The 18,094-nt window shown below is 39.2% G+C and overlaps 1 protein-coding gene across 6 annotated transcripts in view; it reads right to left on the reverse strand.

Annotated features, from left to right (window-relative positions):
- SENP7 (SUMO specific peptidase 7) overlaps positions 1-17,045 on the reverse strand; it is a 137,096-nt gene extending 120,051 nt beyond the window's left edge. For 5 of the 6 annotated variants that reach the window (XM_014794980.2, XM_014794979.2, XM_014794978.2 and 2 more), the window contains exons 1-3: positions 16,884-17,042; positions 9,070-9,122; positions 3,455-3,553 (exon numbers count right to left, since the gene is read on the reverse strand). In XM_014794980.2, the coding sequence (XP_014650466.1) occupies positions 3,455-3,553; positions 9,070-9,122; positions 16,884-16,923 (192 nt within the window). In that variant the 5' untranslated portion in view covers positions 16,924-17,042. Of the gene's footprint in view, positions 1-3,454; positions 3,554-9,069; positions 9,123-16,883 lie in introns of all 6 variants that reach the window. The other variant, XM_087439517.1, reaches the window with a different exon arrangement.
- Between the last annotated feature and the right edge of the window lie 1,049 nt (positions 17,046-18,094).

Below are 18,094 nucleotides of genomic sequence, written 5' to 3' on the forward strand. Positions count from 1 at the left end.
AAATTTATATGGAACAACAAAAGACTCTAAATAGCCAAAAGAATCCTGAGAAAAAGGAACAAAGCTGGAGGTATTACACTCCCTGATTTCAAAATAGACTACAAAGCTATAGCAACCAAAACAGCATGGTACTGGTACAAAAACAGACACACACATCAATGGAACGGAATCAAGAGCCGAGAAAAAAACCCACACATCTATGGACACCTAACTTGCGACAAGAGACCCAAAAACATGCAATCGAGAAAGGAAAGTCTCTTCAATAAACGGTGTTAGGAAAACTGGACAGCCATATGCAAAAGAATGAAAGTACGCTATTATCATACACCATACACAAAAATTAACTCAAAATGGATTAAATTGAATGTAAGACCTGAAACCATAAAACTTCTAGAAGAAAACATAGGCAGTACATTCATAAACATTGGTCTTAGCAGCATCTTTTCAAATATCATGTCTCACCAGGCAAGGGAAACAAAAGAAAAAATAAACAAACAGGACTTCATCAAACTAAAAAGCTTCTACACAGCAAAGGAAACCATCAACAAAACAAAAAGACAGCCTACCAACCGAGAGAAGATATTTGCACATCATATATCTGATAAGGGGTTAATACCCAAAATAAAGAACTCATACATCTCAACAACAAAGAAATAAACAACCCAATTAAAAATTGGGCAAAAGATCTGAAAGACATTTTTCCAAAGAAGATATACAGATGGCCAACAGGCATGTGAAAAGATGTTCAACATCACTAATTAATAGGGAAATGCAAATCAAAACTACAATAATGGGGCTGGTCCGGTGGCATAGCGGGTAAGTGCACGCCCTCCGCTGCTGTGGCCCAGGGTTTGCAGGTTCAGATCCCGGGCGCACACTGACGCAGCAGTTGTCAAGCCATGTTGTTGTGGCGTCCCATATAAAGTACAGAAAGATGAGCACGGATGTTAGCCCAGGGCCAGTCTTCCTCAGCAAAAAGAGGAGGATTCTTGACAGATGTTAGCTCAGGGCTAATCTCCCTCACAAAAAAAAAAAAAAAACTACAATGAGATATCACCTCATGCCCTTCAGAATGGCTATAATTAACAAGAGAAGAAATAACAAGTGTTGGAGAGAATGTGGAGAAAAGGGAACTCTCATACACCACTGGTAGGAACGTAAACTGGTGCAGCCACTGTGAAAAACAGCATGGAGATTCCTCAAAAAATTAAGAATAGAACTACCATACGATCCAGCTCTTCCACTTCTGGGTATTTATCCAAAGAACACAAATACACAAATATGTAAAGATATGTGCACCCCTACGTTCACTGCAGCATTCTTCACAACAGCCAAGACTCGGAAACAACCTCAGTGCCCATCAATTGATGAATGGATAAAGAAGATGTGGTATATATACATAGTGGAATACTACTCAGCTATTAAAGATGAAATCTTGCCATTTGTGACAACATGGATGGACCTTGAGGGTATTATGCTAAGCAATATAAGTCAGATGGAGAAAGTCAAATACCATATGATTTCACTCACAAGTAGAAGATAAAAACAACAACAACAACAAACAAATAGATACAGAGATTAGATTGGTGGTTACCAGAGGGGAAGGGGGGAGGGAGGAGGGCAAAAAGGGTAATAGGGCACATATGCACAGTGATGGATGGTAATTAGTCTTTGACTGGTGAACACGATGTAGTCTACACAGAAATCGAAATATAATGATGTACACCTGAAATTTACATAATGTTATAAACCAATGTTACTTCAATTTAAAGAAAGTATTATTTAATAATTAAATTTTTAAATAATATTAAAGCAACTAATATTAATGACAAATCTTTCCTCTGAGAACAAGTTACAATAAATGGTTAATTTTTCTTGTCTGTAACATAAAAACACATATATTCAAGGTAACTTAAAATTTGTTATCCTAGGACCTTGAAGGTATTATGCTAAGCAAAATAAGTTAGAGAAAGACAAACACCATATGATTTCATTCACATGTGGAAGATAAACAAATAAACACAGAGACTGAGAGAACAGATTGGTGGTTATCAGAGGGGAAGAGGGTGGGGGAAGGGCAAAATTGGTAAAGAGGCACATATGTATGGTAACAGATGGAAACTAGACTTTTGGTGGTGAACACGATGCAGTCTACACAGAAGCTGAAATATAATGATGTAGACCTGAAATTTATACAATGTTATAAACCAATATGACCTCAATAAAATTTTTAAAAAACTTGTTATCCTAAAATGCTACTGTTATGAACTGAATTCTGTCCCCCCTAAAATTCATATTATGAAGTCCAAACCATCAATATGACTATATGTGAAGACAGGACCTTTACAGAGGTAATTAAGTTTAAACGAGGTCAGAGGGGTGGGGACCTAATCCAACAGGACTGGCGTCCTTATAAGAAGAAGAAGAAACACCAGGAATGTGGGTACACAGGAAAAAGCCCATATGAGGACACAGCAAGAAGATGGTTATCTGTAAGCCAAGCCAAGGAGAGAGGCCTCACAGAAACCAAGCCCGCCAGCACCTTGATCTTGGACTTCCAGACTCCAGAACTGTGAGAAAATAAATTTCTGTTGTTTAAACCACCCAGTCTATGATATTTTGTTATGATAGCCCTAACAGACTAATATAAGCTCAAATGGATAAATTGGAAAATCTGAGAAAAATTCTATTTTTAAAAAATTGACCATGAGTTATACCAGGCAAGAGAAAAAAATAATACTTAAAAAGTGCTATCTTGGGCCGGCCCCGTGGCTTAGCGGTTAAGTGCACGCGCTCCGCTACTGGCGGCCCGGGTTTGGATCCCGGGGGCGCACCAACGCACTGCTTCTCCGGCCATGCTGAGGCCGCGTCCCACATACAGCAACTAGAAGGATGTGCAGCTATGACATACAACTATCTACTGGGGCTTTGGGGGGAAAAATAAATAAATAAATAAAATCTTTAAATGTTCTCATCATAACAACAACAACAACAAAAAAGTGCTATCTTAAGCCTTATTCATGAAAGCTCTATAACAATGCTTAATAATGACAAAATTAAAGTCCAGATTTATCATCAGAATATCTTTTGAAATCTAGTGTCACCCTTTAAGATATACCCTCTCAAATGTACAAAACAAGAGCAAAAGAGCAAATGATTCTAATAAGCTTAATATTCTCGCAAATTTAAAATATATTTTACAATTATGAGATTTCAATTTCATGAAGAAAACAACCATGCATAATAAGGTATACTTAGATTTAAACTGAAAAAGACCCTAACCTCAAAGCATCACTTCAACACATGCCAGAAATAAACTAATTTAAAACCTGCAATTAAATAACACAAGAAAATCCAGAAAAGGACACATAAAAAATAAAAATTCAGTTTTATTAAAATATTTTACACACACCAAATAACACTATATATTTAAAAGAATTTAGTTTTAATTTACCCCCTGCAAAGGGAGATCCCAGCGTTCTGAGCTTCTGAGTTTGGACAGTGATGACTGAACATGAACATCTTCTGGTTTTGCATTTAACATCTTCGTTATCTGAAATCAGAATGAGAAAATAATCAGTTTAATTGAAATATAAATAAGAGCTGAATCAGCTAACAGAACCATTATACTATTCCACATTAATATTTTGCTATTAGTTTTAATAATTTTTATTTATTTTTATTTCCCCCAAAGCCCCAGTAGATAGTTGTATGTCATAGTTGCACATCCTTCTAGTTGCTGCATGTGGGACACGGCCTCAGCATGGCCGGAGAAGTGGTGCCTCGGTGCGCGCCCGGGATCCGAACCCCGGGCTGCCAGCAGCAGAGCGCGCGCACTTAACCGCTAAGCCACAGGGCCGGCCCATGCTATTAGTTTTAAAGAGTTTTAAATTCAGTGCTTAATTTATAGACAGTTAAACATAATTTTATTAAAAACTTCTCATTCAGTATAAAAGTAGACAGATGAAGTATCACAATATCTTCCTAACTATTCCCCTACTTGCAGTCTCTTTCCCTTCCAATCTTTCAAATGCTATCCCTAGAGTTCTCTAATATACAAATCTAATTATGGCTACAATACTTAAAATACAACAATGGCATCCATATATAGATAAAACACTTAACAATCTGGGGTCTTTCACATCACCCGCACGTCACAAACTCTATACCCCAACGACACTGAGTGTGCTCAACCTTCTTCAAACATGTCTTTGTACGTACTGCTTCCTCAATAGAGAATGCCCTTCCCTCTACATCTCCCTTGTGAAAAACTTCAGATTCTGCTTAAAATTATTCTCTTATCCACACAACTGTCACTCCCACACCAAGGCATTCCCTTCTCTAGGTATTAGTAGTTGGTACATTTATATTACATTATTTATATTACACATATCATACTGTAATATAATTGTCTACATGCCTGTCTTCTTCTCCAGGCTGTGAAGGTACTTAGAGACAGTGCCCTGACTTAGTTACCTTTATATCTCCAAGGTGTATGGCTCATGATATGCTAAATAAACAAATGAATGAATGTACAGATTGTAGCCATAAGTTTGAAATCATTGGTTTAGAATTTAAATATCTTAACTTGCACATTAAGAAAATGTTATAAATGATGGTTAAGCATCAAAGTGAGCTTACAAAATATAACATACAATAAGCACTATATCAACAACAACCAGTAACAATCCATAAATGACTTTAATGAGAGTAAAGCATATGTCAGGAGGGCAGAATAAATTTGAAGACAGGGTATCTCAACTCTTTTATTCACTAGCACCTCTGAGTTAATCCTCCTGGACACCAGTAACTTCTTAATTATTTATACCTAATCTGTATAAAAAGGCACCTCTTTATAATTCTTCATCTGCAAAAAACGTTATCTCTAAATCAATCATTTCCTTCATATTCTTAATTAGGGAACAATAGTTGCTTTCTTAGGGGGTAAGGCAAGAGCTTCAGGCTGTCCACACCCACAGATCCTTTTTGAGTAGGTTATTTAGCCTACATTGGATACTGTGGCATATACTATTTTCCAAAAAGGGCCACACCAATATTCCACATCCCACATGCTCTTATAACGTGACACTGACAGTCCTCCAACATCAGGTGCGGTCTATGTTCCTTCCCCTTGAATCTGGGCAGGCCTGTGACCTCCAAGGCTCAATCACAGAAGGCAACAGAGCTATACTGCTTCAGCCTGGCTCTCACACGCTTGTGTATTCTCCCTTCCTTCCTCCCTCTTTCTCTCTCTCTGTCTCTCCGTACATACATCTTGGGAGCCCTCAGCCAAGAGGTAAAAAAATCTTCAATACCCTGAAGCTGCTATGTTGGAAAGGTCACATGCGAAGGCTAAAAAGAAATAGATACACACCAAGATATTTAAGTCTTCTCAGCACAGGTATCAAGATAAGTGAGTGAGCCTTTAAGATGATTCCAGGCTCCAGCCTCCAAGCCAACTTAGGTAACTCCAAGTGGAACAAAGAAAAGCTATCTCCAATTGAACTCTGCCCATACTGCAGATTCATGAGCAAAATAAGTTTAAACCACTAAATTTGGGGGTAATTTGTTACACGGCCCTAGTAACAACCTAAAAAGATACCAAGTTCAAACTAATAGGAAAGCAAATGAAATTTAGAAAAAGTAAGAGTTGGGCTTAGGTGTTGAGTATTTCGTAAAATGAGTATCTTATAAAAGACTGTTGAAGATTTTATAGTCTTTTTTCACACTAAGTTTTTATCATTTTACCTATGAGTGGCTTAGACTCAACGTCAGTGAATTATTTACCCTAATAAATATTCATGTATGCTTTCATTAGGATGAACACAAAATATAATCTATCCTACTTCCAAAAAGAGCAGCTCTCTACTTCCCCAAAGTATAGACACATGAAATCTGGATATTTAGTAAAACTCTAAACCAGTATCAAAAGCCTTGAAAATCAAAGTATATACAAATATTTATGAACAGGGATATAGACTATGTACTACTTATAATACAGAAAAACTAGAAACAATGATAATGAACAATTAAACAAAATTATAGTAAAGCCAAACAATGAGATACTATGCAGTTGTTATTAAATAACGTTCCAAAATAATAATTAATGATATAAGAAGTTATTTCCAATACAGTAAGTAGAAATGAAAAGATATATACAGATATATATATCTATATCTATATATAGATATAGATATAGATATCTGTTTTATAAGGCAAAAAAATCCATGTATAGGAAAAAATGGAAGGATATACACACGAATGTTTAACAATGATTCTTTGAATGGTGAGATAAGAGGTGGCTGTTTTCATTTATTTTGTTTTCCTACAGTTTCCAAATGTTTTATTTTTTTAATAGGAATACCATGCAATTACTAAAGACAAGGAAAAAATAAACATTTTTAAAGTTGCAGAAAAACCTCTGCTGCAGCTTGCTGGTCAATAAATAAAATCTAAATCTCTCACTCTAATACTGTATATGAGTGGCAAGCAGATTTCAGGTAGAACTAACTACTGTAGATTTCTTCTAAACTCACTTTATTCTTAATGATTAACTTACCAAAAATAATGTAAGCCTTTTTGCAACAACTAGGTGCTAAAATAGTGGGTGAAAGTTTGAGAAGAAATAGTATATTTGCATAGATTAAAAATATCTCTCCCAAGATATCTATTTATTACAAAGGGGAAGAGTAACGCTAAAATGGAGTAAGCAGGCAGACACCATCTTAGCTGGGTGATCAAGACTAACATCACCAGCAATAAGATACATCATCATCACCATATACTCCAACAGGATCCACTGAGAAGGGCACATCACTTCTGTAGTATTCTTCCCAAAAAGCCATAACCTTAAGCTAACCATAAGAAACCTGAGACTGAGGGATATTCAACAAAATACTGACCAGTACTCTCTACAAGTGTCATGGTAACGGAAGAAAAAAGACTGAAGAACTGTCACAGACAGAAAGAAATCAAAGAGACATGATAACTAAATAAAATGTGGGATCCTGGATTAGATCCTGGAACAGAAAAATGACATGAATGAAAAAACTGAAGAAATTCGAATAATGTCTGTAGTTCAAAGTATTGTACCTATGTTAATTTCTTAATTTTGATCACCATACTACAGTTATGTAAGATATTAACACTAGGGGAAGCTGAGTGAAGGGTAGATGGGAACTCTGTACTTTCTGTAACTTTTCTGTAAATGTAAAGTTATTTGAAAATAAAAAGTTAAAAAATACTATAGTACATCTAAAAATAAGAAGAGAAATGTATTTGCTCAATAATATGAATTTCTAATGGTGGAATTTCAGATTAAGCTGCATGAAGCAATAGCCTAAAGCAGAGCATTTCACTTCACCGGAGGTATTAAACAGAAAAGTAGTAGTAGTCAACACAGAGGTATTTAAAACTGGGTATGGTAGCAGAATAACGTTTTCTTTCTCTCCCTCATTTACCCCACTTAAGCTAAATTCAGAATTTCAAATGAAGAAACCACACCCCGAAAATCTGAAGTAAGCCAAGATAGAAAAAAGACCACCTAAAGCCACGCTCTCTGTGTGGTCTTGATTCAAAAGGTACTTTTGAGGGCCGGCTCCGTGGCTTAGCGGTTAAGTGAGCGCGCTCTGATGCTGGCGGCCCGGGTTCGGATCCCGGGCACGCCCCAAGGCGCCACTTCTCCGTCCAACGCGAGGCCGAGTCCCACGTGCAGCAACTAGAAGGATGTGAACCTATGACATACAACTATCTACTGGGGCTTTGGGGGGAAAAATGAATAAATAAAATCTTAAAAAAAAAAAAAAACAAAAGGTACTTTTGATTCCCTCCCACAGCCCTCCTTTATGATTTCTTCCTCTTTTTTCCACAAAATGTACCAAATTAAAGTTCTCTGTGCCAAATGAAAGTCCTCTGTGCATAACTTGGAATGCTTCAGAGAAAAGTGTCTAATAAATTATTATTAGGTAAATCAGGGTACTACTGTATTTAAATCACAAAATTCTAGAGGAAAAAAAGATTTCCTTTCTAAAAACAATTTTTTTTTTTTTGAGAAGAAGATTAGCCCTGAGCTAACATCTATTGCCAATCCTCCTCTTTTTGCTGAGGAAGACTGGCCCTGGGCTAACATCCATGCCATCTTCCTCTACTTTATATGTGGGACGTCTGCCATAGCATGGCTTGATAAGCGGTGCATAGGTCCGTGCCTGGGATCCGAACCCTGGGCCGCCGAAGCGGAGCGCGCAAACTTAACCACTACGCCACAGGGCCGGTCCCTAAAAACATTAATTTTCTGAAACACTTCCTACTACGTAGAAACTTCATTTTGCTTGCTTTGCTACTCTTGGCTTATATAGAAAACATAAATGAAAAAAAAGAAATTTAAAAGGACATATTCCAAACAGCAATTTTCCCCACATGATTTGAGTACAACCCTTTTCATCTACAGTGTTACAATGAATGAACGTGAGGCGCTCTAATATGTACCAAAGAAACGCCAAGTTATGTTTTACATAAAATCTAAAATGAGGTCTAGAAAGTATACTATACATCTTACAATGATTTAAACAAGACTGGTCCCAGAAAGGGTTTCCTAGTTACCCTCAGTTAATTAGGATATACCAATTCCCCAAAAACACTGATTAGTTAAAGTTTTACATGGGCCGGCCCCGTGGCTTAGCGGTTAAGTGCGCGCGCTCCGCTGCTGGCGGCCCGGGTTCGGATCCCGGGCGCGCACCGACGCACTGCTTCTCCGGCCACGCTGAGGCCGCGTCCCACATACAGCAACTAGAAGGATGTGCAGCTATGACATACAACTATCTACTGGGGCTTTGGGGAGAAAAAAGGAGGAGGATTGGCAATAGATGTTAGCTCAGAGCCGGTCTTCCTCAGCAAAAAGAGGAGGATTAGCACGGATGTTAGCTCAGGGCTGATCTTCCTCACCAAAAAAAAAAAAAAAAAAGTTTTACAGTATTTTCTTTAAAATTTTAATTAAAAGACAAAAAGCAAAATACTTTCAATATTAATAACTCTAAATATAATAAATAGGTTAAAAACAAAACTAATACATACCTTATGTAACTCAGAAGATGAGGACTTTTTCCTTTTTCCTTCTGTGACAATTTCTACAAAGACAGTAAAAAATATCATTTAATACCTAAATGAGATAAACAATGTAATAAATCCTTTCACAGCCATCTTTTGTTTTAAGTTATCTTCTTCTTAGATTTAGAATTTACATTGACACATTTTACGGAACCTAAAGGACTAAACATAAAGCTCAAAAAATAATCAGAACAGTACCAGATTCTCACAAAATGTCTCCATTAAATAATATATGTATGACAACAACAGAAAAAAGAGGGAAACTTGGCTCTAAGAACTAAATAAGAAATTCTCTGGCAAAAGTCCTAGCATCCAGTGGCTGTTCAATAAACGTTGGCTGAACCATATGACCAGACAAATTGTTACGATTTGAGGGGCAGGGGCATAAAGCTTAACTCTCCTCACCAACTTTTTTAATTTTTTTTTTTTAAGGCTTCAGTGCATGGTTGCATACCCTAGTTGTTTGTCCTTACCAACATTTTTGAGACTTCCTGTGGATTTTCCTTTTATGATCCTTGCATTCTTTCAGCAAACATTTACTGAACGTCTATCAGGTGCCCGGCAGTGTGCTAGGCAGGGGGCACAGTGCGGTGAGCAAATTAAACACAGTCCAAGCCTTCCCAGAACTTATGATTTACTAGAATATATCAGATTTCACAATAAAAATGAGTGATAGAGATCCACACATATATGGTCACTTATTTATGACAAACACGCCACTGCAATTCAGTGGGAAAGGGATGATCTTTTCAATAAGTAATGCTGAAGCAATTTGATAACCAAATGAGAAAATAAACAAATAAACCTTGATCTCTACCTCATGCTATAAACAAAAGTTAATTTTAAATGGATCATAGATTTAAATGTCAAAAATGAATACAAAGTTTCTAAAATAAAAAGGAGGGGAATATCTTCATGACCTCGGAGTAGGCAAAGATTTCTCAAATAAGGCACAGGTAGTAGCAACCATAAAGCAAAAGATTAATAAACTTGACTTCATTAAAATTGAGAACTTCTGGGGGCCAGCCCAGTGGCGCAAGCGGTTAAGCGTGCGCGCTCCGCTGTGGTAGCCAGGGGGTCGCTGGTTCGGATCCCGGGCGCGCACTGACACACCGCTTGTCAAGCCATGCTGTGGCAGGCGTCCCATATAAAGTGGAGGAAGATGGGCATGGATGTTAGCCCAGGGCCAGTTTTCCTCAGCAAAAAGAGGAGGATTGGCAGATTGTTAGCTCAGGGCCAATCTTCCTCACAAATAAATAAATAAAATAAAATTGAGAACTCCTGTTCATCAAACCTCATCAATGAAAGAGTGAGAAGACAAGCCATAGACTAGAAGAAGATTATTTAGCATCCATATATCTATGTACAGCATGGTGACTATAGTTAATAATACTGTATAATACATATATCTGTCAAACAACTCATAACCAGAACATATAAAGAACTCCTACAAAGCAAAGGCAAGACAACCCAATCTTCAACATGGGCAAAAGCCTTGAACAGGCACTTCATAAAAAAGAACATCCAAATGGCCAATAAACATGAAAATATGCTCAATTTCATCATTATTAGGGAATTAAAATGACAATCAAATACCGTTACACAGCCGTCGGGATGGGTAAAATTAAAAAGACTGACAATACCAAGTTTGGCGAGAGACTGGAACTCTCATATACTGCTGGTGGGAGTGTAAATGAATATATCTACTTTGCCAGTATCTATTAAAGTCAGACACCTGCCTACTCAATGTCCAACAACTACATTTCTAGATATTTAACCAAGAGAAATGAGTGCATGTGGCCACCAAAAGACATGTATAAGAATGTTCAAGTTATCTTTCTTCTTAATAGCCAAAAACTGGAAATATCCAAAATGTCCATCAGCAGGAGCATGGATAAACGTATTCATACAGAGGAAAACTGCATAGTAATAGAAAATAGATAATGAGTAAGCTTTAGATAGGCAGAAATGGGTAGAAAGACAGTTCAGTGCCAAATGCTGCGAAGAGGTGAGTTATCAATACAGATACATACAATGAAGCAGCCCGCATTAGCCAGCCTCCTAAATTATTTAAGACTCATATTTAGGGTCATCCATCTGGGAGGCAGGTTTGAGACAGCACCATTACAACAAAGTTCCAGTCTGCATCTTTGGAGCTACTCAATCCTATCCATAACCCATTCTCTGTTAATCATGTCCCTCTAATCTACTTTCCAATTCTCAGCCTTCCATCACCAGATCACATTCACCACCCTCGATGCCAATCCGTACAGCTTATTACCTTGCTATTCTCTCATCTCCTTATGTAATTCAACTCTACCCTTTCATCAACATTCTTCTTCATCTCTTCCCTAGCCCACTAAATTCCTTTCCAGAGTCAATACAATTTCCCTAAATTCTGAATCTTTTCCTGGAACATTTCCTCCACCCTAGTTTAACTGAATCCTAGCTTTTTATTAACTATATTTTTTAAGACTCTCTCAAAAAGACTCTTCTCCCACTTACAAAACCAGGAGTAGGAATTAACAATCTCTTCCCCCCACCACCACTTCCAATTAATATTCTATCTTTATTGCAATAATTTCTCCTTTAAAATTCCCATAAACTGGATATATTACCTCACTCATATTTGTGGATGTATTAATCCAAGACCCTCTCTAACATTCCTATAATACTTAATTCACAGTTTTCCTATCATTAAAACCTACCACCATTCTGAAGCTCTAAAACTTCCATACATCAACTCACTTAACACAATGGACTCACCTGAATTTACTCCAACAAACTTCCACACATCCCCATTTCAGCAACATCCATTCACGAATGGATTTAAGGAACAGTGTTACATCTCTCTCAAGCTCTCAAGTGTGAACCTCTCATTCTACAACATGCTATCCTTTGACCCTTCCATTCTCTCACTCAGATTGAACCCATTTTTTTGCCCCCACATTTTGTCATACCCTTTAACCTTAAGTAAAACTAAATTCTTTTTTTTCTTTCCAAATTCTTGCTCCTGGTCTGCTTAGAACTGCTGAAGAAAGTGACATAACTGTAGTAACTTGAAAGTGACATAACTGCAGTAACTTCTACTACTACTACTACAAACTCACATTTGTTTTAACAAAGACTTTTAAAATTACTTAATAGTTCTTTTATTCATCCCTATTTGATCTCCTACTCTATTCTGAGCTTCCAATACCACTTGAAAGTCTCTCTTTCTCAAAAGATGATCTTGCCTCCTATTTCACTTAAAAGCCATGATTTGCAATATCCTTAACTTGTCAAAATTTATCTGTATCTTTATCCATCTTCCCTCCTTTCTGCATGTCTCAAAGAACTGTCCTCTGATTCCATCCTCCTCTGTTTTTTCTGGGACCTCAACTCATCAATTATCTCCTACCTGATATCGTTCTCTCTCCACTGACCTCTTTCTCACTCCCTACCAACCTGATTTAAGTCTTTGATAGTCTTAAAAAAAAAAATTCTTCCCTTCTACCTAATTTCCTACTCAAGCTTGTTCCAGAAATCTCCCTTCTTTCACACCTCATTTTCCCTGTTTCCTCCCCACCACTCATTCATTTAGCCTCTTGAAATCTGGCTTTTGTGACCTGGTACTCGCCAAATCCAGCACCCACATACTACTGTAACTCTCTGATTTTCACTGCTCTTCATCCTCCTCCCTTGCTTCATAAACCTTCCCCATTCCTAATCTGCCTATATAACTGCTTACCAATGTCTCTTCCTCCCTACTTTGAAATTAAATGTATGTAATTCAAGACTTTTCTCACTCGATACTCTTTCTGTGGGTAATTCCATTCTTCCAATGGCTTCAGTTACCATCTCTGCAAATAATGTAGTTTTATCATGATTAATTGTAGATTCTGATTTTGAACTTCCAATATGGTTTATTAAATTTACAATGCAAAATATGCATCACCTGGGCCTACTGAAAAAAGAAAGCTGTATCAGCTTGGGACCCTAGACTCTCAAGTGGCAACTCAGGTAGGAGGGAAGAGTTTCAAAACCAAGCAAGTTTGAGAAACACTGCATGCTCAGTCACTGTCTTGGAAAGGCACAATGTACAGTAACATAGCAAAGGCTCTGAAAAATCCTGCAATAAAATTTTCTTATAATTAGTTGTCACACTTATTTGTCCGCAGAACCTTCTTTTTTCCAGGTAAGGCTCACTAACATCCTGTGACAGTAATAGAGGCTAAAATTATGCATTCTGTAATCAGAAAGACCCAGATTTTGAATCCTGGCTCTGCCTCTTACTTGCTATTGCTAACAGTTGCTGACCTTTCCTAAATCCCAGTTTCCTCATCTGTAAATCAGAAATAATGATAACCACCTCATTAGGTTTTTGAAAGAACTAAAGTTTGTAAAATTCTTAGCACACTGCTTAGTACCTAAGTACTCAAAATAACATATGGATCCTTAACCGCAAATGAGAGTGACCACAGATCTCCAAGGATGTTGCCTGAAACAACCAGTTGAAAATCTGAAATTTACTTGAATTTTCCTGTTTTAATTCAAAAATTCACTTGAAAATTATGATCTATGACTCCAATATGTGTTATACTATGGTTGTTGTTGTTAAATGTTTCTAATGGTCATTCTCTCTTGAATGACCTATGCATTTAAATATCAGTTCATTCAATTGTTAGTGGACCTGTCTCTGGTATCAATAATTTTATCTGTGTCCCCAACTAATTTACTGCTTTTGATATGTTGTGAACTTGAAAATACGATTTTCATGCTTATTGGGGTTATAAATAATTTAGAAATACAGATTCAATACACAATATACAAAAAAGGCTTGAGAAGCTTCTCATGAATGAACTTTAGCATACAGACTTTGTGATTTCTCCTCTCACTGCTCAGAGGCATTTTGTGCTTGATTCCTGATTCATGGCCACATTCCAGAAAAGTAGGATAATCAGCTTTTGTGGTTCTTCTGCTTACGGAATTTTTTCTTTTAATTTTAAAATATTTATTAATTCATTTAAAAACAACAAACACATTGCATGTTAACGTAACAAAAATATTTTTGTGAAAAATAACTATATTTAAAAAAATACAGAGAAGAATGGCATTATTTTACCTATTTGTAAATCTCTTTAATGTCTGTCTTAATAAAAGACAAATGATTTCCCCTATCTGATTCTGCATTCAGTTTGTTGTGATACATGTCATGTAGCCTCTGGAAAACTCTACTGTAACATGTGGAAGAACAAGAGGAAAAGGCAAAATTATGAAAATAATTTTGACTCCCAGACACAAAAAGGTCTCAGGGAACCCAGATGTCCCCAGACCACACCTTAAGAACCAGTGCATAAAGCAGATAGATCCATGCAGGAAGCCTTCCAACTCCCACAGTTATCAGTTACATGAGTTCATAAATACTTGTTTTGTGGTTAGCTTAAACCAGCTGGAATTGGGCTTCTGCTACTTGCAAATAAAAGAGTTCTGAGCAATACACTATGTAACCCTTCATAGTTCCTTCTTGTTTAGGAGAAAGTTTAGGGAAACGTAATGCAGTCTCACAGAGGAAAACTTCGAAACTTCATGTTGTTTTCTCTTTCTACTGCTAGCCACCTTCCTTCCACCTCTAACTTAAAATTCTTCCTGGTTTATTAATCAAATTCCTTCTTCGGGTACTTAGGAAATTCTGATAACCATAAATGTCACTTCCAGTCATTTGAATTCCAGTTAGCAAGTGCATGCACATAAATGTCACAAAGAATCCAGAATCCCTTCAAACGGCAACTGATCGTTTGTTTTACTTCTGAGAATTTATGTAGGAAAATTAAATATACACTATTTAAAAAATCATTCTTGGAGCCGGCGCGGTGGCGCAAGGAGTTAAGTGCGGGCGCTCCGCTGCGGCGGCCCGGGGTTCGCTGGTTCAGATCCTGGGCACGCACCGATGCACTGCTTGGCAAGCCATGCTGTGGCGGCATCCCATATAAAGTGGAGGAAGATGGGCACGGATGGTAGCCCAGGGCCAGCTTTCCTCAGCAAAAAAAAAAAAAAAAAAAAAAAAAAGAGGAGGATTGGCAGATGTTAGCACAGGGCTGATCTTCCTCACACAAAAATAAATAAATAAATAATAGATAATCATTCTTAAAAATTAATGTTCATTTCTTAAAACCAGATGAATACTGAGAACAGTTGGGTAATACTAGATTTGAGAGTGGTTTTTATTATACATTAACAATTACTTTTCAGAAAGGACAGCTCCAAATGGGAAGTTATCAGAAAAAAAAAAATCCTCTCCAGAGGGATAACAGAAATATCAATGTCTTTTAAGAAGTAAGTTTTATTCTCAAAATTTACTTCCCACAACTACATGCATCAAATTAACTGTAATAAATAAAGAAATCTAAGTGTAACCAGGCAAAAGGGATGGGATTTGCTGAAGAACAAGGCTATCTTTGTCCTTCCCCCCCTCAAAAAAAATGTATTAAACCAAGATGAAATGCGTTTATTGAAGAAAAACTGTGCATCTTCAACTGAGGCACGATCACCCCTAAAGTTCTGTGTTAGGAAGCACACAAATGACACCAGATAAACACTGTGCATTTTCCTAATGTGTCAATTTTACTTGGAGGTTTTAGGGGAGAAAATAGGTATATTAAAACAACACTGATCTACTGGAGGCATATCACACATACGTGTGGATAATATGTGTGTAAATACACACAGAACATACATATACTTTCAACGGCAAAGAATATCTCTAGAACAGCCACGCACACACAAATGATAACACTGGTTGCTTAGGAAAAGGGATTTCAGGTTTTCAACTGCTTCAGGCAATGTCCCAGAGATCCGCGTTCACGCTCGTTTACGGATAAGGCCGAAAAGAGTTTGAGATGCACTGCCCCGGGGCGCTCCTAAACAAATCTGGAATTAAGACTGTCTCTGCAAAAATAAAGGGGACAATAAGAAATGAGAAAATAAAACGAAATAACTGATTCATCGCGTGTCCGTGTGAGCAGCAGACTGTGAGCTTACTGGCGAGTCCCGTCCTGTCCTTCTCCGCTGCGTCCACAGGACTGGACGCAAGAACTGGGGTACCCTTCGCGGGCGAGAGCTTTAACAAAAACTTGTTGACTGGGAGGAGCTCTACCTCGTGTCTTATGTTTCCAAGACGTAGTACCCGAAACTGAAGATAGTCATTTAAAGCGTAAAGCAATGTCAAAACAAAAATACGCTGAGAATAAAAACACAACGGAAGCACGGCTTCAAATCCTTTGTTCGACTTGCCACTCACTTTTGGAAGAGGCAGGAGGGGGCTGGAAAAGAAAAGGGGCCACTCGGAGAAGGACCCGTGCGGCAGCATCCATCTGAGGAGCCAAGTGTCAATTAGCAAGCTCCGCCTTTCCTCCTCGGCAGCCGCTTCCAGCCGCCCGGGGAGAACCGAAGGACCCCAGAGCGCGGGTGGGCGCCGGGAGCTGGACAAGGACGGGAGCCTCGGGGGACACGAGGAAGGCGTGGCAGGGCAGCGCCAGCCAGGGGCACCCCGGGCCGAGGAGCCTCCGGCAGGGCGATCGCGCGAGGGAGGGATGGGCGGCTGCCGGGCTGCGATGACAGCTCGGAGCGGCTCCGGGGGCGGGGGCGACCCGAGCCTTCCATTGTGCGCGCCCTCCGCCCTCCCCGCCGAGCCCGACCCGAGCCCCGCCGAGCCCTCGCCGCCCGGCCCGCCCCCGCCGCCGGCCTCCCGTCCGCCCGAGGCAGGCGACGGTACGCTCAGCCCTCCCCCGACCCTTCCTCACCGGATGAAGATCGCCGGCGCCCGGCCTTCCCCTTGTCCATCTTCTCCTCCTCCTGCTGGAGTCGCGGTTGCCGTCGCTGTCACCTCAGGACCCCTCAGGCTGGGGGCGGGAGGGGGAGGGGAGAGAAAAGAGCCAGGAAAGCGCGAACCGCGCTTGCGCAAGAGCGTCCTCGGCCCGCAGACCGGAAGTCGGCGCCCCGCCCACCTCCACCCGGAAATCACTTCCTGGGACTAGTGTTCTCGGCCGGGTGCTGTCTCGGGAGTTGTTTTTGTGCGCTCTTCTCGTTATCCAGGCCCGTGTGGGGACGTGAGGCTGGGTGCGAGGTTTTACCCGAGATCTTCAGAGGCTTTGCGGGCTTTGAAGACTTGGTTGACTAAAAAAGAGGGGAAACATCAGGAATTCCTCCAGTTCACCAGGCCCCGCGAGGTGGCCCCAGGAATAGAATAAAACGTTACTCCGGTTGCAATATTATTTTCCTCACGGTCTGTCCTGTATATTTATCCTCGAGGAGCTTCCTCAAACTCGGAAATAAAAAGAATTTCAGACGGCAAAATCACCTAGTAGCCTCGCTGTTGCTTTAGCAGTTGGAGTGGAAACAATTAGGTCAGCTGAGGGAAAAATGTGATAGTAATAGAGAGGATCTGTTTTTAAGATTCAAACTCAACATGTTTAAAGGCCCGGAAAAAAGATAAGCTGGACTTCGATTTTGTAAAACATGAGATGCTGAGATGATGACAGAAAGTGGGTACCTGTAAATGGAATTCGTTCAGCTAACTTATTACAATACTGGAGGGATCAGTCCTGATGTCTAGTACTTTTAGACTGATTATTTTTTAGTCCCTTCAAAGGGCCCCTCAGTCTAGAAAATTGTCCTGTTTTATTAGCCATAATAGACATATTTGAGTAATTTTTTTTTAATGTGTACGCTTTAATCGCAATAAGTTTAACAAAATTCTGCAGAGCACTCTTGTCAAGGCAGAATGATACTGGAATGTTCCAAGCTGGAAGGGAGCGTGGAGACGCTTGAGTCTAACATCCGCCCCCGCCCCCCATCTTACCAGATTTGCCCACCTCACCCCTAGAGCCCAGTCTCGTGCATCGTGAGTCTTGGGTCTTAATTACCACTGTGAGGCCTGTGCTGAGGTAGGGGTAAGCCTCCAGGTGGGGGCCCCTGTTGGGCTTGGGGAGTGGCTTATAGGGCAGAAAAGCAG

Source organism: Ceratotherium simum, chromosome 15 (genome assembly GCF_057802395.1).
Source record: "Ceratotherium simum simum isolate JZ-2026a chromosome 15, ASM5780239v1, whole genome shotgun sequence".
Lineage (NCBI taxonomy): Eukaryota > Metazoa > Chordata > Mammalia > Perissodactyla > Rhinocerotidae > Ceratotherium > Ceratotherium simum.